At 33.5% G+C, this 26,140-nt stretch overlaps 2 protein-coding genes across 7 annotated transcripts in view; one reads left to right on the top strand and one right to left on the bottom strand.

The window, feature by feature from the left end:
• Positions 1-5,125: 5,125 nt before the first annotated feature.
• The window catches only part of pls1 (plastin 1 (I isoform)), a 56,945-nt gene continuing 35,930 nt past the window's right edge, over positions 5,126-26,140 (top strand). Inside the window, exons 1-5 of one of the 6 annotated variants that reach the window (XM_073912606.1) lie at positions 5,126-5,180; positions 10,847-10,933; positions 25,013-25,123; positions 25,386-25,546; positions 25,632-25,761. In XM_073912606.1, the coding sequence (XP_073768707.1) occupies positions 10,864-10,933; positions 25,013-25,123; positions 25,386-25,546; positions 25,632-25,761 (472 nt within the window). In that variant the 5' untranslated portion in view covers positions 5,126-5,180; positions 10,847-10,863. 6 annotated transcript variants of the gene reach the window in all.
• On the bottom strand, positions 7,585-9,744 carry chst2a (carbohydrate (N-acetylglucosamine-6-O) sulfotransferase 2a). Its single transcript, NM_001079995.2, has one exon. It carries the CDS (start codon positions 9,253-9,255, stop codon positions 7,861-7,863), a length of 1,395 nt encoding a protein of 464 aa, NP_001073464.2. The 5' UTR covers positions 9,256-9,744; the 3' UTR covers positions 7,585-7,860.

Raw genomic sequence — 26,140 nt, 5'->3', positions numbered from 1 at the left:
CATTTTAATAATCTTCAGTTAGGTGTGTCCACTTCAAACATTTCATTGGAAATGTGTGCTTGCAGTAACGTACCAGATCAAGAAGGAGACAAATATCCTGTATTTCAGGAATTGCATGGGTGTAATCAGAAAGCCCTAACATGCCCACGTTCAAGAAGCTCTTTCTGTTTTCACTATTACCTTATGCTCGGTTTACAGCGGCAGGATAAGGGCACAAAGATGGCGACGGGCCAGGGCACTTGCTAGGACCCAGACCGAGCGCCAACAGATCTTCAAGCCCATCCATTCAGCACCCAATCTACATCCGGCCCCCTGCTCCGACCCCTCAGGGGCCTCCCCACTCGCAGCTGCTGTCTGCGAGAAACAGAGGCCGCTCTCTCACGGTTCCCATCGCGTAGTCACTCTCTCTCACACACACAAGGCTACAAGAGAAACACCAGAAACAAACGCACCACCCACTTCAACGAATCAAGGGGTCATCGTCACCGGATGCTCCTGAGGGACAGCTCTGATTGTCAGGGACACTACAGTTTGACAGTCTGCCACCGTTTAAAAGCCTCTTCCTACTGTAGCTGATTGTTGCCACTGTTATTTCCCTGATATTACAGACAACCTGGTTCTTAAAATAGCATTTGCTCTAATGCAGACGCCGCTATAGATGCGTAACAGTAACCTGGTTTTCACTGGAAGCAGTCGGTGCCAAAAGCACTTGGAAATACATTGTTATGAAACTGCAAAAAAAAAAAAAAAAACATTAACATAGGTTTGACTGCAGTTGCTTGTTAGAATAAATGCAATACACACTGTAAAAAAGGCTGGGATCCACACAACTGCTTTGTGTTGCGACAACATCGATTTTATGGAAGGATTTAAGTTAACTTATTAAATCTTCAAATGGATGGAACAAAAAAAACTCAAGAATTGTGTAGCTTCATCTCATTTAAAACAAGTAGTTAGAACAAACAGAAAACTGCATTTCTCAACTAACAACTTTTATTCCTTTTCACTCTAATGATATTTGCAGGGCCATATTATTGATGGATAAACGAATATATTTGTTCAGTTCATTGCATGACACCAAATAAATACTACAAAACGGCTTAAAAATGTTCAGAATTTGTAATCGAATACATTTGCGTCACTTAAACATCTCTATATAGACTTTTTCCAGCGTAGTAATAGCTCACTTTATATGGTGTTGTAATGTTCGGTGAAGGACTCAATGTAAAATTAAGGTAAAACATAACTGCATTTGCTTTTGAAAACACTATTGGTACCCTAAGTAGCGTATATCAGACTCGCAAAAACGTAAACAGCACCCTCTGGTGGATTTGTCATCTGAAACGTGTATCAAAATGGGGCAACACATTTCATGTTTAGCAAAAACTGCACGTTCAGTATTTACAATAAATGCGGGTTGAACAAAATACATACAAACGTATATATTGTTCAAAATCATCTTTTCTTTCTTTCAGTTTTCATGGCACATTTAAAAACAAACTAAAGTTGGCCAAAAAGCTATATATATGTGTGTGTGTGTGTGTGTGTGTGTATAGCAATGTATGTATGTATGTATGTATGTATGTATGTATGTATGTGTGTGTGTGTGTGTGTGTGTGTGTATATATATATATATATATATATATATATATATATATATATATATATATATATATATATATATATATATATATAAATCCTAATAAAACTAAATATACCATTCTGGTGTGGCTATATGTACTACAGTAAATCCACTGTAAACCTAAGTAATAATCTTAATAAACTGGTAAATTCATGATACAGTTTCTCCTATTTGTCAGCTTTAAAATAGATCACAGAGACATCTTTTTATGTGGGATCAGTTTGAGACCTGTCCACTTATAAACAAGTCTAAACTCGCACTGCGCTGCTGTTGTGCATGTCCAGCAGCTTTTACAGTAGTTCCACTTTGGATCAAAACATCATATCAAACATTAACTAAATGTGTGTCCGCGCTTTATCAAAAGAAAATGAGGATCATCCTCATTTTAGCATCCTGCCCTACTTCATAATATGACTAGATTTAAAAAAAAAATTAAATGGAACTTGCCTGAGCATAGGAAGAATCTTTCAGAAAATCCCTGGAGAACAAAATCAGAATTTTCCAATCCAATCAGATTGTCGATTATACAAGTAAATTTAAGCCATATAAGGCAGAGCTTAAAGAAATAGTTCACACACAAAAAATTAATTATTAATGATTAATTATTTATCACCTGCCATCCGAAACTTCCTAAAGACCTTCGTCTGAAATCTTTGTCTGAGAGCTCATTGATCCTCCATAGACAGCAATAATCCTGATACAGGTCCTGAGAGGTATTAAAAACATTGTTAAAACAGTCCACGTGATTTAATGGCAAAATTTTGACGTTTCTTCTCCACAGTGTCAGTATAGTGCGCATATTCATAAGCTATGTATGTATGTATTTATGTGTGTGTGTGTGTGTGTGTGTGTGTGTGTATATATATATATATATATATATATATATATATATATATATATATATATATATATATATATATATATATATATATATATATATATATTTTTTTTTTTTTTTTACTTTTAAAAAATATTAATAAATTATATATGAATAAATATTAATGCAATAAATATTAAAGAAAATCTTTTCTTTTTCTGTTTAAAAGAAAAATTCATTTTAAACAAGTCAAATCAAGGGAGAGTAACTAGTTACAGAATTGTAAGCTGATTATTATTATTATTGTTTATTATTATTTTATTTTAAATTCGCTAATTAACATAATGATTTAAAAATCCTTATTTTGTATATTGACACAAGACTTAAACCAAAGTACTTTATACCCTATAGGTTTCTTTATTCCTGAACACAAAAATTTATATTTTGAAGAAACTTAAAACTGGGAACCATTGACATCCATATAGGAAAAACAAATACTGTGAAAGTAAATGGTTACAGGTTTCCAGCTTGAAAATGTTTGTTTTTTTCCCCAGCAGAAATAAGAAATTCATTTAAGAGGTTATTTATAAGTAATTTTTAAACTTTGCAAATTTCCAGCCCTATACTGTGTACATTATAATTTTTTAAAAAGCATGAAAGTTTATTTCTGCAAAAGAATGAATAAATTAATTAATATATTTTAAAATACATACATACATCTATACATATACACACACACACACACACACACACACACACACACACACACACACATATATATATATATATATATATATATATATATATATATATATATATATATATATATATATATACATACATATGTATGTATATATATATATATATATATATATATATATATATACATACATACATATGTATATATATATATATATATATATATATATATAAATATATACATACATACATACATATATATATATATATATATATATATATATATATATATATATATATATATATATATATATATGTATATATGTATAAATATATATACATATATATACAAACCTTTAAAAATAATAATAAATTATACATAAATAAATATGAATATAAATGAAATAAATAATAAAGAAAATATTTCTTCTGTTTAAAAGAAAAATAAACTTAAACAGGTTTTAAACAAGGGAGAGTAAATGGTTACAGAATTAAATGTTTTTGGGTGAACTACCCTTTTAAGCATCAAGTGTCACATACATGATCTATCATAAACAATTCTAATATGCTAAATTTGTTCTGATTGTTATTATTTTTGGAGATTATTATTTTATATTTGCTAATTAACATAATGATTTCAAAATCCTTATTTTGTATATTGACACAGGACTTAAACCAGACAAAATTACTTGATACCCTGCAGGTTTCATTATTCCATTAAACACAAAAATGTATATTTTGAAGAATGCTAAAGACTTCAACCACTTGACATCCATAGAAGCAAAAAAAAAAAAACTTTGAAAGTCAGTGGTTACATGTTTTAGTTTGAAAATATTTGCGTTTTTGAAGAAACTCAGAGAGGTTGGGGAAAAGTTGGCGAACGTTTCACATTTTGGTGAACTATCCTTTCAGGAACATGTAACAGAACCCGCTGTTTTACTCAAATCAATCAGAAACAAACTGGAATAATAACAATAATCAGCTATGCTTTCTGTCATCTTGCCACTCTGAAGTCTGAGAAAAAAATTTGACTCTACAAAGTGAAAGACAACACTTCAACGCGTTTGCATCCGCACTCTCGTGTGTTTTGAATGGAAATGAATGGAACATTCAAGCGTAACGTGACAACACTTTGGGAAACCGAGATGATGGTGTTAATACGCCGGCGGGAAATATAAGAACTGTATATAAACAGCAATGATTTCATAGTATCTTTATGGATTATCAGCAATGTTATGTTAAGGAAATGCAGATTGTGTGTTGAAACATATTTGCATACTTTCAGAGTGACTGAGTTACCAAACCACAGAAGCGAAGATAGTCTTTGAATTGTTCAAACTATATCACATGCTCACATTCATTTCCTCTTCACTTAAACCGCACTGATATACCTCGAAGGGAGCTCAAATTAAACCGAATTTGTCGTCAGAAAGCAGTTCTACTTGCTACACTCACTTCAGGAATCGTTTTTCTTTTCTCTCAGTGAAATGAGGGCAATATTACTCCTTCAGCATCCGCAGAAAAAAAGCAAATGTTTCACTTTAAACAAACAAACAAAGAAGTAAATATAGACTTACTGGAACTGAAAGAAACCATGTCACTTTCATGTGTTCTTAACATGAGCTGCAATAATACAGCGGTTGGGTCATTCTATGCAGTACAGCTGAAGCATAGCCTGGAAGATTTTTTAGAAATATTATCAAGTCAAACTCAGGCATATAAAATGTAATTATAACTCGCATAATAGGATGGAAATGAAGAGCTAAAGTTAGTCATTGCTTGAAGAGACTGACTGCTTATATAAAGAGTTTCGACTTGAAGTGAAATTATGCAAATTTATGTCATGCTGTCATACACACACATCTGGACTGAGACAAACAGAATAATGCCACAAAACATGACAGAATTACTCAAATAAATCACTAATGCTGTTTTTCCTGCCCCAAACTATGTTATTTCCTAATGTCATTTGTTATGAAAACCGAGTGAAAAGAAGGATTGAAAATACAGCAACAAAAAAAGGTGAGTGGATGATAACTTCGTCCAAAAAATGTATATACAATGCCCAGCATATACCCCCCTTACAAATCTCTCTTTTAAATTAATATTTTTAATAGGAAGCTATAGACTATCATATCTGTGAATATACTGTACATAGATTAGTCAGTACTGAAGCCAAATCTGGAGCTTATCTAACAAAATAACTTAAAATAGCGGTCAAAATACTAGTAAACCCAAATTTATGTTATAGAAAAATATTAAATACAAATTTCAAGAGGAAAAATCAAGAGAAGCAAAAAAATTAAAAATTTTGTAAAAAATGTATAGTTTGTATTTTTATTTTTATTATTTTGCTTGAATTTTATTTTATTGTATTATCTTTTAATTTCTAAATTTGTTTGGCGACTAAAATATTACTTTAATAAATATATCTGTTTCAGAAAGGCTTTAAGACCAAGCGGAATCCTTTACTGGCTGTTGTGACTTCAGCTAACCAATTTAGTTCAATGCAAACAAATACTTTTTAATAAGTCAAACATCCAGCTGCAAGAAAACATAGGATCTGACATGGGTGAAGTCATCTTTTGCTGCTTTAATGTTCTTAAATAGAGAAAACAACTTATTCTAAATCTTGGACCGGTTACACTTTATTTTGATGGTCTATTTGAGTATTGCTGTATGCTTAATATCTGTTGTTGCTGCTTCTTCAACAGACATTTAACTGACTATAATAAATTTTGCAAGTACATGTTAACTTACACTAACCCAAATAACGATCTACTTATGATCTAATGAAAATTACCATCAAAATAAAGTGCAACCCTTAGACGTTATTCTTGAAACAAAGAATGACAAATAAAAGGTGTGAAGCATCAAAAGCGGCCCATATTAAAATTAATTTGAACACTTATTTGGCTGTTGTTGTAATCCCTGACTTGTCTTACATACTTTTTTTTTTTTTACAAAGAAGGCTAAATAAATTGTAAAGCTCTACATTGTTATTATAATTAATATAAAATATCATTAAAAAACATTATTATAAAATAATGTTTGAATTTTTTATCATTCAAATGGCCAAATTCTGAGGAAAGTTGAATGTGGGCCAATTTGTTATTTGTACAATAAATGACAAAAGGTCACACACTTTAACAGATTTTTTTTTTCTAACGATAAATGGGTAACACTTTACAATAAGGTTCATTAGTTAATACATTTACTAACATGAACTAATCGAGAACAACACATGTACAGCATTTATTAATCATAATTGAACATTTACTAATGCATTAATAACATCCAAGTCCATGCTTGTTAACATTAGTTAATGCACCATGAGTTAACATGAACTAACAATGAACAACTGTATTTTCATTAACTAACGTTAACTAACATGAACAAATACAGTAGTAAATGTATTATTCGTTGTTTGTTCATGTTAGTAAATGCAATCATTAACATTAACTAATGAACCTTATTGTAAAGTGTGACTGATAAATGATGTGATAAATTAGCATTTTAAAAATTAAGTGTTGTTTTCATATTTCTTTATCGTTTATCTTTAGGAAATTTTTTGGTACATCAAAAAGTTTTAATCCAGCTTAAAATGTCACTAAAATGCAGTATTTAAATCTCATAATTAAATAGAAAATGAGGCAAATAACTGCAAAAAAGGTCCGCTTTTTGAGAAAAGAGAACCACCCCTTTCCCCAGGCTGGCTACAGGCCTGTTACATAAGCAAAAACTGGAGCTAACCTAACAAATTAACTTGAGATCATGTTGGAAAAATTTTTGAATATGTTAAAATATATATTTTAAAAAGAAAATAAACCTAATAAGGCAAAAAAAAAAGAGTAACATAAAATAATACATTTTGTTTACATTTTTATTTTCATTTTAAATGAATTATCTTTTTATCCTTTAATCAAACTTTTATTTTAATGGATATAATAAAACTGCCATTAAACCTGCAAAAATATGTTTACTGAGAACAATAAAAATTATATTTTTTAAAATGAGGTGTACTGATTTATGCTGTGCACTATACATGAAATAATTGGCAGCATTTAATTAAATAAATGTTATATAAATTAATTTATTCATTTAATGTATGTAAATGTAAACTAAATTAAAACCAATTTTGTTCAAAATACATTGTAAAAAAAATAACATCCACTCACATTTTTAGCAAATATTTTAAATTAACCCACTTAATCATTAAACTCAGATCAAATTTTAATCCCATGAATTAATACAGTCATGAATATTTGCCACATAACGGGAATGACCCCTTTCTGAGTATGCTAAAAGTCTACAAGAACTGGAGCACATCCCTGATGACGCCATATTTCTATTAAAAAAAAAGTAAGTACGTTTCGAGAATACTGAAAGCAGTGAATGCCAAATGTAAACACTTTGATTAAATAAATATATTGGCATAGCTTTAATGAGCAATAACACTTCGTACACAAAAGTACTTTCTTTTTTTTTCCTTTTCTCTCTTATTTGGTCAAACATGTGGTGATGCACAGATGACATTCTGGTCCCGAACATACAGTACGTGGCTGTGCACGGTATGATGCAAACAGATACATTCCACTGAGCCATTAAGCATAACATAAATAACAGTTTGTACAGGACGAGTATCAGGCTGTGATCAAATGCAAAAAAAAAATAAAATACATCAAACGTCTTTGGCAGTGATTTATATTTTGGGCACTGTCAATAATGGCCTGCTCAAATCCTTGGCCTCGCCGGCCGTGCGAACTCGTAGATATCCCAGCAGAGACATGGAATGCTGACAGTATTCTTCCACCTGTCTGATCTGTTGATAGTTGAGCACAGTTCTCCAGGCGTTAGCCGCCTGCGTGGCGTTCCTGGAGGACACGATGAATGGTTTGGTGGAGGCACTGGGTCCTGTTGTCATGTTCATGGCAAAGATCTCAATGTCGTGATTGGCTGAAAGATTCACAAATCGATAAACATTCCTAACAGATCTGACTGGGTTCTCCACCAGGTCCTCGTAGCGCACCGTCATGTATTTGCCTTTGAACCAGCTGGGCGGGTGAAGAGCAGTTTTCAGCGTTTTGGACATTTGTTCGCAGATCACCTCCATGGCTCCGATGGAGTGGTAATCTGAACCGTCTTTTTTGTTCATCTTGTGGTTGGGGTCCACGAATGGCACGCGACGAAGCTTGGGGTCTCTGCTGCGCACCACTTGCAGATTCTCCCGAATGAGTCCATGTCTTGATTTAATCCTGGAGTTAGCCACCGCCCGTGGATCTCGGACCAAGTGGACGACTTTCAGATTGAGCGAGGGGTCCTCCATCAGAGGCGCTAGAATGTTGACGTCCAGAATGCGCACTCCCTTTATCACGATGGTGTTGTATTTTAAGCACTCCTCCTCTAACATCTGAAGACTCTGCGGAGGACACTTTCTGCAGATCTTCTCATCCACCATTCCCACCACATCCTTCCTGTAGGATGAGCAGAATGGGTAGGAGCAGATGACTTTATTGATGGCGGCCCCGAAAAGTCCCAAAGAGGTTATGTTCTTCCCTCCAGGGCTGTTGTACAGCTGAAAAACTGAGAAGTCACACCTGTAAAGGGAGCTTAGCATGTCCCGGGCTGCTCCTTGTAGGGAGACAGCGTCCCCCGGGTATAGCTTTTGCCAAATGTGCCACATAGGCTCATACAAGAAAAACACATCAGGGTTTTGGTTGAAGAGCTCCCCGAAAAAGGATGAGCCAGACCTCCAAGTGGTCAACACATACACCAGCTGCCTTTTCTTGACCTGCGGGGCTTTATAAAGATAGCGGATGTCTGATCTGCTTTGGAAGTTCACTCCCTGCATTGGCTGACTGCACTGCTGAGGCTCTTTGGTCCATTTGTAGTTAGCCAGGTTCAGCATGGTCAAAGCCACCAGCAGAAAATAGGCCAGAAACATGATGATCTTCTTCCGCCGTAGCACTTTCATCACAATCCCTGGGTTGGCTATTATTTTGGTGTGGCTCCTCGCGCAAGGCTTGTGTTTCCTTCCAAAGCCAGCATTCTTCTCCCATGGTGGTGTGAATTTTAGAGGGTAGGGTTTGTTTTTCATTTATGACACAGGCGAATCGGGGATGTCCTAAACACAGCTGCGGAGAATCACACGCGCCGACGATGGCATAGAGAGAAGCGTGACATCTGCCCCAAGCCCATGCAATCGATTATCGATTAGGTGGTGCGTGGGAGAGGAGGGAATGCCCGACGCTCCAAAACACTAGACGAAATGAAAACAAACCGCACCGCAATGCGCAGGGTTTCATTCGGATGCGAGGCAGCGGATGCCGTTCGTAATATTTAACGGGTTTGCAATGCAAAGTCAAGCTTATTTCGTTTGCTTACCGATGAAACGCGGCGGGGGGATTCATCCCGTTATCACAGCTCGTCCGGGCCACGAGCTGGGCTAAAATGGCGATATAGATGCGTGCGCGACCATTTGAGTGCCAGCACGTAATCACGTAGTTCATTTTAAATGCGAAAGAACCAAAAGAAAAGGCATCTCCCCTCGGAGTGGTACCTCTGTTGTCCGGGCGTACGCTATAACTAATTGGTACTGCACGAAGTCAATGGCAGCAAAGGGAGCAAAAGATCCGCCTCCTGTAAGCGCTGATTGGTGGAAGGACGAGCGTCTTGGCGCTTTCTTTTGACGCTATTGGGTCTTCCTAACGCCAGTCAAAGCTTTCCGCTCACATAGACTGCTACATAGCAACATGATGCACTATAAATCATAAAGAAGTGTGATATTTGTCCATTAAAGCGCACGGGTTTTGTCTGAAAAATTAAGGGGAATGAATTTGAATATACAAATCTTTACATATTTAAAGACATATTTATTTATAGACACTATTTAGATGAGCAAGATTTAAAGGGAAGTGTTATACTTATTACATTAATATTGCACTTTATATATTAATATATTAACCATATGAGTACTGTCTATATGATATAATACTGTATATATGGTATACTAGTGTCTATAATGTGGTTTGTGTCTGTGTGTGTTATTTATTTATATTTTTTTACTAATTAACCTTTGCTCGTGAGGATTCCCTTCGTTTTAAAGGTTGCAAACCCTGTATTAAACAACGATTAATTGTGATTAAATCAGTGTAAGCAGAAATTTGTTACGTAATTTGAGAACAATGACATAGTGATAGTTAATTCAATACAAATAACCAAACAATGCCCGTTCTGCTAACTGCTAGTTAGCGGCTAGCGCCACCTGCTGCTGGTTTTCCACTATCTGTTTTAGTTCTCTCTGCCTATTATTTTACATTAAACCATTAATGAACAATAACAAGACGTTGGTACATAAAAAACAAGGAAAAATTCTGCTGTCTCACGTTGTGTTTGTGAAAGTAGATTTGGATAATACATTAGGCAGTTGCAGCAGCGCATTAGGCTGGAGTTCTGCCACATTGCTTTAGGCAACTTAGAATTTGTATTGTGTGGGATTGTGGGAATGTTTGTTCAAGACTGAACACTATTTGGGCAATACAGACTTGTTTCTCTTACTTTGTTTCTAGTTTATTCTTTAGAAGGCCGTGATGCTGTGCTCACCACTAGTTTATTCGCCTTGATCAGTGTGTGATCTTCATGCAGTTTGTAGCAACTGTTTATCCGTGGATTGTTGTCTGCTCTTTCAGTTATCCAGAAGAAAGCCATGGCGCTCATCACCAGAGGACTCCACAGGATATTCTTGTGGACCAAAAGACAAAATAGTACAATTACAGGTGAGATAAATGTTGTTCTTCATAGTTTTATTGTAAACTAATGCTATTTTCCTCTTCAATGTGGCATCAACTAAACTTAATTTGGCTAAATTCTATTTTCAAATGCTTTCTATATGTGTATCACAGGTTATTAGTTATACTGTAATCTGATATTATGCTGCTAATGGCATTTAAAAAAAGTGTGTTATGCTGCCTTATTTATTTATTTATTTATTTACCATTAACTAATTCATCATTTTAATATATTATAATGATGTTTGTGCTCAACAAAATACTAATACTAAAAATAAAAACATTTCTACTAACTTGCTCTTTACTTAAATTAACAAGAAGTTGAGCTAGTTAACTCTGTTTCCACAAATGTTTTGTGTATTTGTGTAACTTATTGCAGTTCAGCCGCAGAAGTATAAAGCAATAGCAATTAGCATCCTAAAATTTATTGGTATATATTTTTTTGTCCTGTAATTATACCATTACTTTCTGTTTGTTCTTAATGGAACACTCCATTTTGGGGGGTAAATAGGTTCATTTTACAACTCCCTTGGAGTTTTGCTATTGCCAAGATCACTTTTAGCTTAGCTTAGCAATTGGAATAGATCATTAGCATCTTACAAAAAAAGGAAAAAAAACATATATATATATATATATATATATATATATATATATATATATATATATATATATATATATATATATATATATGAATAAGTTTCCTCTTTAAAGCTTGATTGTTCTGCAGTTACATTACTAAGAAGACTATCTAAAAGATGAAAGTTTCTTTTTGTCTAGGCCGATTTAGCTAGGAACCGACGGAAAAAATGAAAGTTGCTATTTTTGGTTCGGAACTACACTCTCATTCTGGCACAACAATCAAGGAATTTGAATAGCAACTTTTACTTTATCTTACACAGTACATGATGTAACTACAGAAGAGTCTAGCTTTAAATAACCTTTTAACTACCCCACCAAGAACAACTTAACTCCTATTGTTGCTAGATAACACACTTTTGGCACATTCTTTTCAACACATCATTTCTAAAAAATCAGCCTCTACCAAATGGTTGATATGTCAGTTTAAGGTTTAATGCATATACTATGAAAAATCTGAAAATATGAAGTGTAAGACCAATTTATTTCTAAAAATATTCAAAATAAAACATTTCTGAATACCTAATCACCTTTTTGAAGTGTGCCATAAATATTTCAGATTCTCAGTTAACATGTTTTCTTGTTTTTTCTTAACAATAAAACCAAAATCAATTGTAGTAGTGCAGATGTTTATTTTATTATTATTATTTTTAAACCAACAATGCATTATTCAAAACAGTCATTCTTTAAATGACTTTAACAGTCATTATATAAAACAGTAAAAACATGGTCAACCATTTGGGAAAGCGGCAGTGAAAGGGATAAGAAAATTTGCTTTCCCTTAATCCTAAAACAGCTGTGCTAAACACAAATGGAAAATAATACAATTAAACTAGTTTTGTTTAAGCCGGTTGTTTACGCACTACTCATTTTTTCATGTTTGTTGAATAATGACACCAACAGAGACTTTATCGATATGCAGTAACCAGACAGTGCATTCATATGCACATGCAGTTGAAGTCAAAATGATTTGCCCTCCTGTTATTTATTTATTTTTCTTCTTTTTCAAATATTTTCCAAATGATGTTTAACAGAGCAAGGAATTGTTCATAGTAATTCTCATAATCCTTTTTCTTCTGGAGAAAGTCTTATTTGTTTTATTTCAGCTAGAATAAAAGCAGTTTTAAATTTTTCTTTAAAGCCTTTTAAGGTCAATATTATTAGCCCCCTAAAGCAATATATATATATATATTTCGATTGTTTACAGAACAAACCATCATTATACAATGATTTGCCTAATTACCCTTACCTGCCCAATTAACCTAGTTAAGCCTTTAAATGTCACTTTAAGCTGAATACTAGTATCTTAAAATATTTATTTAAATATTATTTACTGTCATCATGGCAAAAATAAAAAAAAAAAAATCAGTGATTAGAGATGAGTTATTAAAACTATAATGTTAAGAAAATCTTCTCTCTGTTAAACAGAAAATGAGGAAAAATATACAAGGGGGCTAATTATACAGAAGGGTTAATTATTCTGAATTTAACTGTACATCACCTTAAGTAAACTTATTTAAAAAAAAAAAGGAAATGATCTTTGGCATGTTTAATCTACATCCTGTTGCAAGGATGTAAGAAATGTGGAAACTGATCCTCTTTTCAGAGCGATCAATAATGCAGGTGGACACCCCAAGGCTGATGAGTCTCTTAAAGGAGTCAGTGCTGTATTGGGTATCAGTGAAACATTCTTAGGCTTTGAAACGGACGCTTTCCAGCCAGTTGGTTCATTTGAGATATTTTACTAAGAAGGCTTTTTTAACATTAGGAGAGCAGAATCAGCATTTTTTTTTTTTTATTATGGACAGCTCATAGATATTTTAGTCCATGGCAATTGTTGACTGGATCTCTTAAAAAACAGGAAGTGAGGAGATTTGTGAGCGGTAAGTTGATAACGTGTGCCATTTTAAGAGCTTGTTTTACTGACTCTGCTTGAATAAGAGTGCCAATGATGAACTGCCAATCTCCTCTTTTTCTTTTGGTTATTTTTTCCAAACTTTTATTCATTTTCTCCGTATCAGATCAAAGACATGACCTGCATGATACTGTCTTTATTTTAATGATGTAACAATATATATTTTAAAAAATCCTTATTTTTCATAGTGGTTTGAAAGTCCAATAAACAAATATATTCAGCAATTTTTTATTATTTTATTATTTTTAAAAGTTTTATTTTACTTATTATACTTTACTTTGTATATACTTTGTATCTGTATATATTTTAAAGTTTTTAATTTATTATCCTGCTAATTTTGTAGTGTGTTTTACTTTAGTTTGTTTTTTTTACTTTTTTTTTAAGGTTTCATTTCATTTTGCTGTGCATTGTTTTAAGTATTTTGTGTGACTTATTGTGTTTCAGCAGTAATTAACAATAGCAATTAGCATGCTAAAATTTATTAGTGTATATTTGTATCCTGTAATTGTACTATTACTCTCTGTTTGGAGGCACACTCCACTTTTTGATATTTTACAACTTCCCTATATAGTTAGTTAGTTAGTTAGTTAGTTAGTTAGTTAGTTAGTTAGTTAGTTAGTTAGTGGGTTTTATAACTTTTTTAATCCATTCAGCCAATCTCCGGGTCTGGCGAGAGCACTTTTAGCTTAGCATAAGTCATTGAATCGGATTAGACCATTAGCATCTGGCTCAACAACAACAAAAGAGTTTAGATAGATTTTCTCTTTGAAGCTTGACTGTTCTGTAGGGACATTGTGTACTAAGGCAAACAAAAACAATATAAGTTGTTATTTTCTATATAGAAACTACAATCTCGTTCTGGTGCAATAATCAAGGAACTTTAATAGTAACATTTCATTTTCTGTTGGTCTTGGCACACTTTTATTTTGAACTTTATATTTTGCAGAATTGTTTTTATCTCAACAAATTATTTATAGTTTACTATACTATACCAGTGGTTATTTTTTGATGGCTGAAAAAAAACATAAGTTGATTTTTTAAATATTATATATTATTATTATTAATATTATTATTTTATCCTGTTACTTTTGTAGTGTGGTTTGTTTATATATTTATTCTATTCTATTTCTGCATTTCAATTAGTTTTGCTGTACATTGTTTCAGTATTGAATAATAATTATTCCATTTTATTTCACTGTTTATTATCTATACTGGGCATCACGGTGGCACGTTGGCTAGCACGATCGTTTCACAGCAAGAAGATTGCTGGTTCGAGCCTCGGCTGGGTCAGTTGGCATTTCTCTGTGGAGTTTGCATGTTCCGGGTGCTCCGGTTTCGCCCACAAGTCCAAAGTTTGGGTAGACTAAATTGTCTGTAGTGTATGTGTGTTATTGGGAGTGTATGGGTGTTTCCCAGTGATGAGTTGCGGCTGGAAGGGCATCCGCTGTGTAAAACATATGCTAAGTTGGCGGTTCATTCCGCTGTTGTGAGCCCTGATCAATTAAGTAATTAGGCCGAAATGAATGAATTTCTACTATTAAAATATGTATACTATTAAAGTAGTTCCAACATATATATATATATATATTTTTTTTTTTTTTTTCATGTACCCTTTAATTATTTGTAGTGGTTTAATCAAGAAATGGGGTATTGCTTGTTTTCCCCTCTCTCTTACATCGTCTTACTTTGTACAAATGCTGCATTGTGCAGGGTCATGTTTAAAACATGAAGGCCTGCTGTCAAACATCTGTCAGCTGAGGTTTCTTGTTCCTCCTCCAGCGAGTTTAAAGGGACAGTTGACTCAAAAGTTAAAACTTCCTCAACATTTACTTGCACTAAAGTGGTTTTAAACTGACTTTCTTTCTCCTTTTGAGAACAAAACAAGATATTCTGAAAAAAAACACTGGGAAAAAAAGCAGCCATTGACATCCATAGTAGGAACAAACTATTTGGTCACACTTTACAATAAGGTTCCTTAGATAATGTTAACTAATGCATGTACTAACATGAACAAACAATGAACAATACATTTACTGCTGTATTTGTTCATGCTAGTTAACGTTAGTTAATGAAAATACAGTAGTTTTTACAGTAGGTTTTAAACTGAATTTCTTTCTTCTTTTGAAAACAAAACAAGATATTCTGAAAAAACACTGAAAAAGCATCCATTGACTTCCATAGTTGGAACAAACTGTTTTGTAAAAATTTGTGTTTAAAGCAAGAAAAACCCTCAAACAGGTTTGGAACAGGCTAGGACTATCAATATGGCCAAAAAACGAAAATGAATTATTCAAGATATTTCTTGAGTATCCGCTTGTTAAGTGTGATGGCACGCAAATCGGCTTCCAGATCGCATAGCTCTATCAAACTGTATGCGTAGACTCAACAAATGAAAATAATAAATGTTTACAAAGTGCTGTAATACTTTTGAAAACCACGATCGCAATATATAAATCAACGCTCAGATGGCCAGAAAGGGATTATTTTTTTAGAAATTGCTAACATTGATTTCTGTGATGTGGCATGTCCAGAGATAGTTGTTTACACCATGATTTTTAAACTTTAATTGTAGTTTGCTATGACCAAAAAGTCGTCATAAACAATTCAAATGAGCTTGGACCTGGAAACAGTATTCCATACATCAGAACTTAATAATAATGTTATAGGGAAAAGTACCATTACCGGTGCCTTCTATGTCCACAAGAGGGTGCAGACGAGCACAATAACAAAAATAAATGAATAAATACAAAATACATAAAATCAAGCATCACGTCTTTTATTAAAATTGAATGACACTGACTTTTTAAAGTGTATAACGTTTCAAACAATTGTTCTTAAAATAAAATAAAATTTCTTTAATATAAGTGTAAGGTAAATTATCAAGTAAAACTGAGTGCATCAATATCTCGAAGAAACATGCTTCAGCAGACATGTTTGTACCACCACATGAACATAAAATAGGGTAAAGCGGGGATGAAAGTAACGTGGGACAAAAGTAACAAATCGATTTTCTCAAAGCCCTAACAACATTTGCTTTCCTGGCTAACAGCATATTCAGCATGCAACCCTTGATGGAGCTGCCAAATATCATGTGATTTTAGGACCGTGTCCAGCAGTTAGGTCCAAATTCAGTTTTTAAGTGCAGAAAGTAAATTATTGAGTCACACTTTACAATAAGGTTCATTAGTTAATGTTAAGTAATGCATTTACTAACATGAACAAACAATGAACAATACATTTACTACAGTATTTATTCATGTCAATAAACGTCAGTTAATGAAAATACAGTTGTTCATTGTTAGTTCATGTTAACTCATGGTGCATTAACTAATGTTAACAAGCATGGACTTGAATGTTAATAATGCATTAGTAAATGTTCAATTATGATTAATAAATGCTGTACAAGTGTTTTTCATGATTAGTTCATGTTTGTAAATGCATTAACTAATGAACCTTATTGTAAAGTGCTACCAATTATTGTAGCGTTTCTTTTTTCCTTATTACAAGTTGTGTTTTTCTGTTCATGTGTTACAGTGATAATCAATCTGCAGGTCATTTAGTGCAATAACGTCCTTAAGTCTGCAATGTGTGAGTTTTTCAGTTTGAAGGTAAATCGGGTTAAAATGGTATAAGAGTTCCTGTACGAAAGTAACAGTTATTTATGTCCCACTGCTAACAGACAAACCTAATTTTTCACTTTTACATTAGAGTTTGCAGTGTTTCCATTCAGATGTTAAATAAAATTAATGCATATTGCCAATAATAATAAAAAATATTTAAAAATTATAGAAAGTTTGAAGAATTTGTATTGTTGTTTTGCTTTTAAATCATTTGATGGAGCTGAAGTTTTGTTTTTTGTTTTTTGCCAAAAAAAAAAAAGGAAAATATGTTTGCAGTTAACATTAACAAGGTCATACTCAGATATACTTAAAATAAGCAAGATTAAGAGAGATTTCACACCTAGACTTTTGTTTCAGAACCTGTCTCGGTTGCCCAGTTAGTGCGGTTCGTTTGGCAAATGTGAAACCACCAATCGCGCTCGGATTCACGCCAAAACAATTGCTCCAAGATCGATTGAATGAGGTGGTCTCGGCTAGATAGAAACGAACTCTGGAGGGGATCGTTTGTAGTGACAAAGCAATACGATCCGAACCCGCTTATATCACAGTGTAAGAGGCATATGGCTATATAAAGAGAGAATTATGAGTAGGGCGGGAGGTCATTCCAGACATCCAAAGTCTCCTAGAACTTTTGCGAGTCCCCCGCAAATGCACAGAGACCCGCAAACGAGTGATAATCTCCCAGAAATTGTGCGTCTCCCTCCCGGTCCTCAAATACGTCGCGCACCCTTCTCACCCCTCCCCACCGGATTCGTCCTCGCTCTTCAGACACGTCGCGCACACCCCGTCAAACACCACCAAACCACCACCATCCCCCTGACCATGATTATCCATGGTAATTTGATCAAACAAGTGGATACTTTCAAGTATCTTGGGGTGGTCAATGACCGTACACTGACTTGGAAAGCCCACATTGACTATCTCTGCTCAAAAATCCATCCAAGATATTTTATGCTCACACTTCAATATCTCATGCTGCTGTTTTATCAAGAAGTTGTTTATGTGCAGGGAATGGCAAACCTACAGTTCAATCAAAAGCAAAACTTGCATGTCTTGTCAAAGTTGATGTATGTCAGTCATCAACAGTCAATGGTTGGTTGTTGGTTTTTACAAATGGTCAAGTTATGGGCAGTGTACAAAACAAATGCTATCAGAGAAGCGATACAGAGTTTCTTTATGTAGAAGTAAGCAATACAAGACAGAATTTATACCTGCATCTATTGGCATTGACATTTATGGTACTTTTATTATACTTTGTGATCTATTGCTAGATGTATATTGAGTCTAAGACAGGTTTCCTGCAAAGTGCAATGAACTATTAACTCAGGTAATGATAACAAAATGTGCTTTTTTGGGTGAACTATCCGTTTAACAGCACAGAGGAGTGACTGGTGGTAGAATAATATTTTCCAGCTTGTTCTATGGTTTTATGGACGGTGATTCCCTTTTCCTGATCATCAGGTAAACTGATAAAGTCTTATTGCAGGGCAGGAGGGTATCATGAGGTTTTTGTGATCGTTGTACATGAGCCATATCCAGTCACTCCAGTTATAAGACCGGTTAATCAGCTGATTTCACTTTTATCAAAGAGCCCTTCCAGATTAATTATGTTTATGGTTGTGCGTGTTACAGGTAAACTTATGTGATCCTGGACCACAAAACAAGCCTTATGTCGCACTTGTGGGAAAAGGCAAAAATACAATGTATGGGTGAAAATAATGTACAATAATTTTTTTTATCCACAAAATCATTAAAATATTGTGTAAAGTTCATAATTCATGAAGACATTTTGTACATTTTCTACCATAAATATATCAAAACGTATTAAAAAGGAGCAATATGCATTGCCAAGAACTTAATTTGGACAACTTTAAAGGCAATAATTATATATATGTGTGTATAAATATATACATACATACATATATATATATGTATATATATATATATATATATATATATATATATATATATATATATATATATATATATATATATATATATATATATATATGTATATATATATATATATATATATGTATGTATGTATGTATGTGTGTATAAATATATATATATATACATGTGTGTGTGTGTGTGTGTGTGTGTGTGTGTGTGTGTGTGTGTATATATATATATATATATATATATATATATATATATATATATATATATATATATATATATATATATATATATATATATATATATATATATATATAAAATAAAGTTTAATTTTTAATTTTAAAATTTTTTAATAAAGATTATTAATCTAATAAAAGAAGTTTTATTTTTCTTAACTCATTTTAAAGTCAGAATTATTAGCCCCTTTAAGCTATATTTTTTCCAGATAGTCTACAGAACAATTATAGGTGTATCTGGGTCAAATATTGTCCTTTCCTAGCAAACCATACAATCAAAAAAATAATAATAATAAAACATTCAGAAAATTAAAATGAGTTATGTTCAACACAATTCTTAAGTTTTTTGGAGGGACAACTCAATTGTTTTAAGCTCAATCCACTTGAATTTATAAAAACTAATAAATTAACTTAATTCCTTCATGTTGCCCCAACACAAATTAATTATGTGTAGCGCAAGAGTACATCTTTTTTACAGTGTACATCAACAGAAATCCCATTTATTTCGCTTTTAAATCTCAATTTCCAAAAATGGAGTGGTTTTGTGGTCCAAGGTCACTTATGAGCTTTGATAATAAAACCAGTCAAATGTGAAGTCTTTGGCCAGGAAGTTAGTGTTAAGTGAATGAGAAAGGGTAAAGTATACTCGCGTGTCACAGTTAGATTTAGGACTAGTAGCAAATGTCACGACAGCTTCAGCTGACGCAGCGTTGGGTTGGGTGTTAAACGTTAACTCCAGATCTGTCTTAGTACAAGGCCCTTGCCTTTAATTGACATCAAGGGCCAAAGGTCTCTTACCTCCCTGCTATCTTCGTGAGCTCCACGTACACGGTAAAAGACGACAGACGCCACTGCAAAGCACTCGACAGGAATATCTGCATCTTTTCTTAGTTAATCTTACGAAAAGTCAACAACGTTTTGGAGGAAGGTATAATTTCCATATGACGCAGGGGTGAAGCTTTGTCATCTTATAAATATGCTGATTTTTATGTCTATATGTTTGGTAGCTTTCGTTTTGTTTAGCATTCTGTTGATTGAAGATAATGTTGGTTTCAGCTATTCTAGGATGTTAATGTCTTGCGGTGTGATGGCGTAGCATTTCGCAAGTTCTTTTATAGATGTTTTCCTTATAGCTTTTATGGTCTCATATTATTTGAGCTTCTACATGCTATGTTTGCACTTGTAATCATCATCTTTAACACTTCAGTGGCTTTTAAAATTATACTACCTCTAACAAAAAATGTTCTTATAGAAACAGTTTGCTAGTCGGTGTTTACAATTAGCTACAAGCTACTGCGTGTAACACATTAGGGCATGTCAAAGAGTCAATGGGACATTTTAAACCTCAGGTAAAAGGAATCCCGTTACCTTGTTTCACATTTGACATCGCTCTCAATTTACCCTGGGTTAACAGTTAATCCTGGGTACTCATAAACTGCTGTTTCACACTAACTAATGACACTTCAGTGGACAAATCTGCTTGCGTTGCACATCCTGAGTGGGCTTTTCGAATAAAAGTAATTATGATCTCTTATTAATCCATTTTTCTGCTCAATAGCTGAGACATACTGCTAAATGAATGGTGTTTGTAATAACAGGTGTGTAATTGCCTATTAGCATACTTTCAGAAATAAAAGATCAGGAGCTGTCTCTGGGGCAGTAACTTTTTAAAACGACATATTTGAACCTGAAGGGTCCATAATGGTACCCTAAAGATAGGCCCACCCGGAATCTGCACGCGCAGAATTCCGCAGATTTTTTCATCATTAATTTGTTTATTTACTTGAGTAAATGTGTGTAAATCTATATTTATTCAGTTTTTTTAATTAATTTCAGTAATATTATTGACTCATGTGAAAATGTTCATCTGATTTATGTACAATGCAGTTTGTACAGCAATATTTTCTGTCTTTTACTAGATATATTATATGACAAACTTGCTTCATTTACCAAATGAAGTGAATCTAATTGGATTTGCATTTTAAACATTAAATAAAAGGTGATTAATAAAGGGACTAAGCTGACAAGAAAATGAATGAATGAATGAATGAATGAATGAACATTAAATAAAAGTTTAAAAGATATTATTTTTATTTCATATATTAAGGTTTTAGTTATGATACTCCCAAAATAATTTAGCCGAAATAGCAAAAAAAAAGTCTGCAGATTTTGTCTGGCCCTACTCAAAGGTACTTTTTAGGTACATTTGGGTACTAATATGCACCTTGTAGGTACCACTGTGGACTATTTGGGTACCAATATGTATTTTTTAAAATGGCGCCAGTGACAGCTCCTGTACCTTTATTTCTGAGAGTGCATGTAGTTGCAAGTTTTTAATACCATATAATTTCATATTGTATGATTTGGTACTACGTTGCTGGGTTTACACTGCAAAAAAAAAAAAAAAAAAAAAAAAAGGCAGAGCAGTGGACCTAATCTGGAGCAGAGTTTCATAATGTTAATTCTTAGTCTCACATGAAAATGTGAAAGCCCTATTAAATGGGGCATTTTAGGGTTGAAAGTAGGGCAGGGCCGATAAACTATATTATATTGAATCACAATAAAATTTATGTCCACAACAATGATAAGCTCAGGGCCTTTTTACTCTGTTTTAGCAAATCACAGCAGAAATGTGCAATTATGGGAATCTTAAAGTGTGTTTAATAGTGATGTACCAATTTTCGGCCACCGAAAATTTATTGGCCGAAAATATGTTATGCTATTTAATGAACCCTCTATTTTTTGTGGCTTCAGTCATTGTTGGGGTACTCTTTTAATCTGGAAGCATTAACAGCTCATATCAATAAATTTTTCAATGTAGATTGTGTCAAAGCAGCTTAACAAAGATATTCTAGTAATTTAAAACTGTTAGTCCGGTTTTCAGAGCTGAAGTTCAGTTTAGTGTAGTTCAATGTGGTTTTAATTTCACTGCTAAAAGTCCAAACACTGAAGAGCAAATCCATCAATGCACAGCTACACAAGCCCTAAAACAAGCAAGCCAGTGGCAACAGTGGCAGGGAACAAACTTCACCAATTGACGAAGTAAAGGAAAAAAAAACCTTGTGAGAAACCAGGCTCTGTTGGGCACCATTTCTTTTCTGGCCAATCTTCTTATTTCAGTATATATTGATATATTGTTGTACTTTAATATGGAAAATAATTATCGAGATTGCATTCATGCCGTATCGCCCAGCCCTAGTAGAAAGACTGAAATGATACTTCCCATAGAAGTATTCCAGAAAAAAAATAGTTCTAACTACTTATAGAAATAAGCTGAAACAACACAATTATTGAGGTATTTTTTGGGACAACTTAATTGTTTTATATTCAATCAACTTAAATTAGTTAAACAATTAAGTTAATCTATCTGTGTTGGGACAACATGAAGAAACAATGTTGAACCCAGTATTTTTTACAGCGAGTAATCGTTATTTACAATTCTGGAAAATCATATAAGACTCTTTCACACAGTGATTCTGGAAAACATGGATAATGTGATTCGGGAATTGTCCTGGGATCAATTTGATTTAGGTTTAGCCTAATCTCAAGAGGAAATAAAACTATTTTACATGTTGGCCGAAAAAGTAATATGATTTGTATGGTAATTTTAAAAAAAGTCCAAATCCCACCACTAAACTATGGGGAATGAGCAAATTATACTAAAATTGCCTAATTTTCTATGCCAATCTTAGGCCAATTGTAATCATTTGTTTTGGTTCAATTTAGAATTTCCCCAACCCTTGCAGAGCCCGAGGGATCAGAGTGAGAGATCCTATTGGCCCCACCCTAATCCAAAAGTTAAGATTCTGTGTTTGCTTTTACACACAACCCATAAAGATCCCATAAAGACATGTGACATTTGGGTTGTGGCCTACAATGAGGCAAAAATGCAAGGCCGCCAAAAACAGGAAGTATAGGATAAGAAGAAAAGCGGAAGTGATTTATCAATGTGGCAGCTGGTCAGCCATTGAATGAAAAAGGTTTATTTACAATATTGGTTCTGGCTTCTGTTCACACTGTGCTTGTTACGAGGCTGATCGCGTCAATGCTACTTGGTTCAATCTTAATCTCTTTTACGTGTTATCAGAAAAGTAGATAATTCATACAATTTAATTAGTATGAAAATATATGATTTTTTAAAGGAAACATGCCCCCAAATCCCTCCCCTAACCTCACCCCTCATTGGAGGATGAGCAAATATTACTAAATGAGATTTAAAAAATTAATATGACTTAGCCAGTAAATCAAAGTTGCCATGAGATTGCATTGTTCCCAACCTGGTATTGGTCATGGGATCAATACTATGTTTACATTCCCACAGATGTCACTCAAGCAAATTTTTTTTTGGAATCAACTAAAGGGTAATTAAAATCCTTAAGAAATCAAAACTAACCATATGAAATTGTTAGCTCACAATAGTTTTGTGATGAACAATTCATCTGTTCGTGTCTTTAAAAAAAAAAAAGCCCCTTCTAATCTTTAATTGAAATTTGAAAATGCACTTCCTGTTTGTTTTCAGTTAAATTGTTAGATTATGTACATTTTTGGAATTGGGCGTGGCTAACATACATAACCACGTCCCTCCAACTGTCAGATTTGACAACAAATAGAAATAGTGTGCATGAGGTATCTGTTGTCCTATCTTTCTGAATAAAATGCCTACGTTTCTGCATCCAATCAACTTGCAGTAAAAAAAACAGGCCACGCCCGCTGTTTTCTTATTTAAAATTTCGTTTCTGTAGAAACTGCATCACAAGAAAAAGGCTGGTTCATGGGAACTTTAAAAAACTGTAAAATTAGTTATTTAAATATTTTAAAAAGTGTTTTTTTAAAGAAATTAACAATTTTATGCAATTAGAGTGCATGAAATTGACCAAAAGTGGCAGTGAATACTTATATTTGTTACAAAAGTTTTAAAAGTGTCTGTTCTAAATTAATGTTAATTAATGTTAAACTTTAAAAATTGTTTTTGCAAACATTATTGAACAGCAATTTTTTCCAAAAGTTGAAGCACTTTAATTTGCTGTCCAGTACCACAAGTACTACTATATACTTATTGTAATAATTACAATAACATCTGGGTAATTACTAACCCTGAACTTACAACCAATCCTAACAATATTCCATGTACTTGCTCTATATTAACAGTACTGTCTGTACACTTTAACAGCACATTCTATAAAATAAAGTGCAATTTTAGTATAATGACCATGTGACCATGTTAAATTAACTAGTATAGATGCCCCTCAGGGTTTTGTATTCTCTCCTATCCTGTTTACTTATACACAGATGATTGATTTAGTCTTTATGAGACCAATAACATTATCAAACACTCTGATGACACTGTAATATTAAGTCTGCTGAGGAGAATTAAGGATATAATGTAATATCAGTCTGAGATTAGGAACTTTGTGCAGTTGTGTCGTATGGACCATGTGAAATTAAAGATTGGAACGTATAAACTACTGTTTAAACTACATTAAAAGAGAAAGCCATTATTTTAAACCGTCATAACCATTCACAATACAGTATTTCAATCAAATATATCTCTTTTATCTCAATAAAGTTGACAAAATAATAAAGTCTTACCAGCCTCAAGCTTTTGAACAGTACAGTCAGTGTGCCAGCAACTCATATAACTGCATTTTTAGCATTTGTGTTTTTACCAGCTGTGTCCACTGAGGATTTGCTTATCACTAAGATATAAGGGTGGACAAACTGGATATATAGTGCTCAAACTCTCTCTGAACCTGTTTGGCAGGACCCTTTTTGCATGGTGTGAAGTGCTTCGAGGAGACCAGCATGGAGAACAAAGTCACGCAGATCTCTCGAGAAGATCTGGAGGACCTGAGAGAAGCTTTCAACAAGATTGGTCAGTTCAAGTCATTGTGCATTGAAAAATATCAAAGGTTTGGAATCACATGACTGAGTCCGTCAAACATTACCAAAGATTACAATAACTGACTTCATGTAAATGTTTCTTTTTTTATTTTATGGATGATCATTGTCACGCTGGTTTTAGCAGTGTTTAGTTAGTGTTTTAAGTGGAAAACCAATGTATTTTGTCAACGGTTTGCTGCAGTGATGGATTCAGCTGCTCTAAAATGCAATATTGACACTGTACTTCATTCTAGATATCGATAACAGTGGCTACGTGAGTGATTTTGAGCTTCAAGAGCTCTTTCGTGAAGCCAGCTTTCACCTCCCGGGATACCAGATACGGGAGATTGTAGAGAAGTTCATTGCCGGTGACACCAACAAAGATGAGAAGATCAGTTTCGAAGAGTTTGTTGCCGTAAGCCTGACTATGAGTGTTGTGTTATTGGTCAGAGAATGTCTCAGCTGCTGATCGCGTGTTCTGATTTCAATAATGTCTTCAGATATCCCAAGAGCTGAGAAGTAAAGAAGTGAGAGAAACATTCCGCAAGTGTATCTCCAGGCGGGATGGGATTCGGTCGTTTGGTGGGACATCAGGTATCTCGAGTGAAGGAACGCAGCATTCCTACTCAGGTGGTGTTATACAAGTCTTATATTCTTTTTATATAAGTATATATGTAATGTAATACTGACAACATATATGATGTATATAAAATCTAATACTGTAACTTAAAATATCTGGCAAAAACAACAGGGTAATGAACATTTTAAGGATGTTCTTGCATGGTCAAATCCTATATTCTTAAAGGAACACTCCACTATTTTTTTGAACATAGGCTCATTTTAGAGTAAATTAAAAACATTTTTTTAAAATCCATTCAGTCTTTCTTTGTGGTTGTAGCAAGCACTTTTAGGTTAACTTAGCATAAATCATTGATTTAGACATTTAGCATCTCACTTAAAAATGACCAAAGAGGTCTTACTCAGGTGGTGTTAAACAAATCCTATATTC

Source organism: Danio rerio, chromosome 2 (genome assembly GCF_049306965.1).
Source record: "Danio rerio strain Tuebingen ecotype United States chromosome 2, GRCz12tu, whole genome shotgun sequence".
NCBI lineage: Eukaryota > Metazoa > Chordata > Actinopteri > Cypriniformes > Danionidae > Danio > Danio rerio.
Note: the sequence above shows the minus strand (reverse complement) of the source record. Positions and strands in the feature narration are given on the sequence as shown.

Bases quoted from the DNA above. Each gene is read 5' to 3' on its own strand.
- chst2a (NM_001079995.2), bottom strand. From the start codon at position 9,255: ATGAAAAACAAACCCTACCCTCTAAAATTCACACCACCATGGGAGAAG.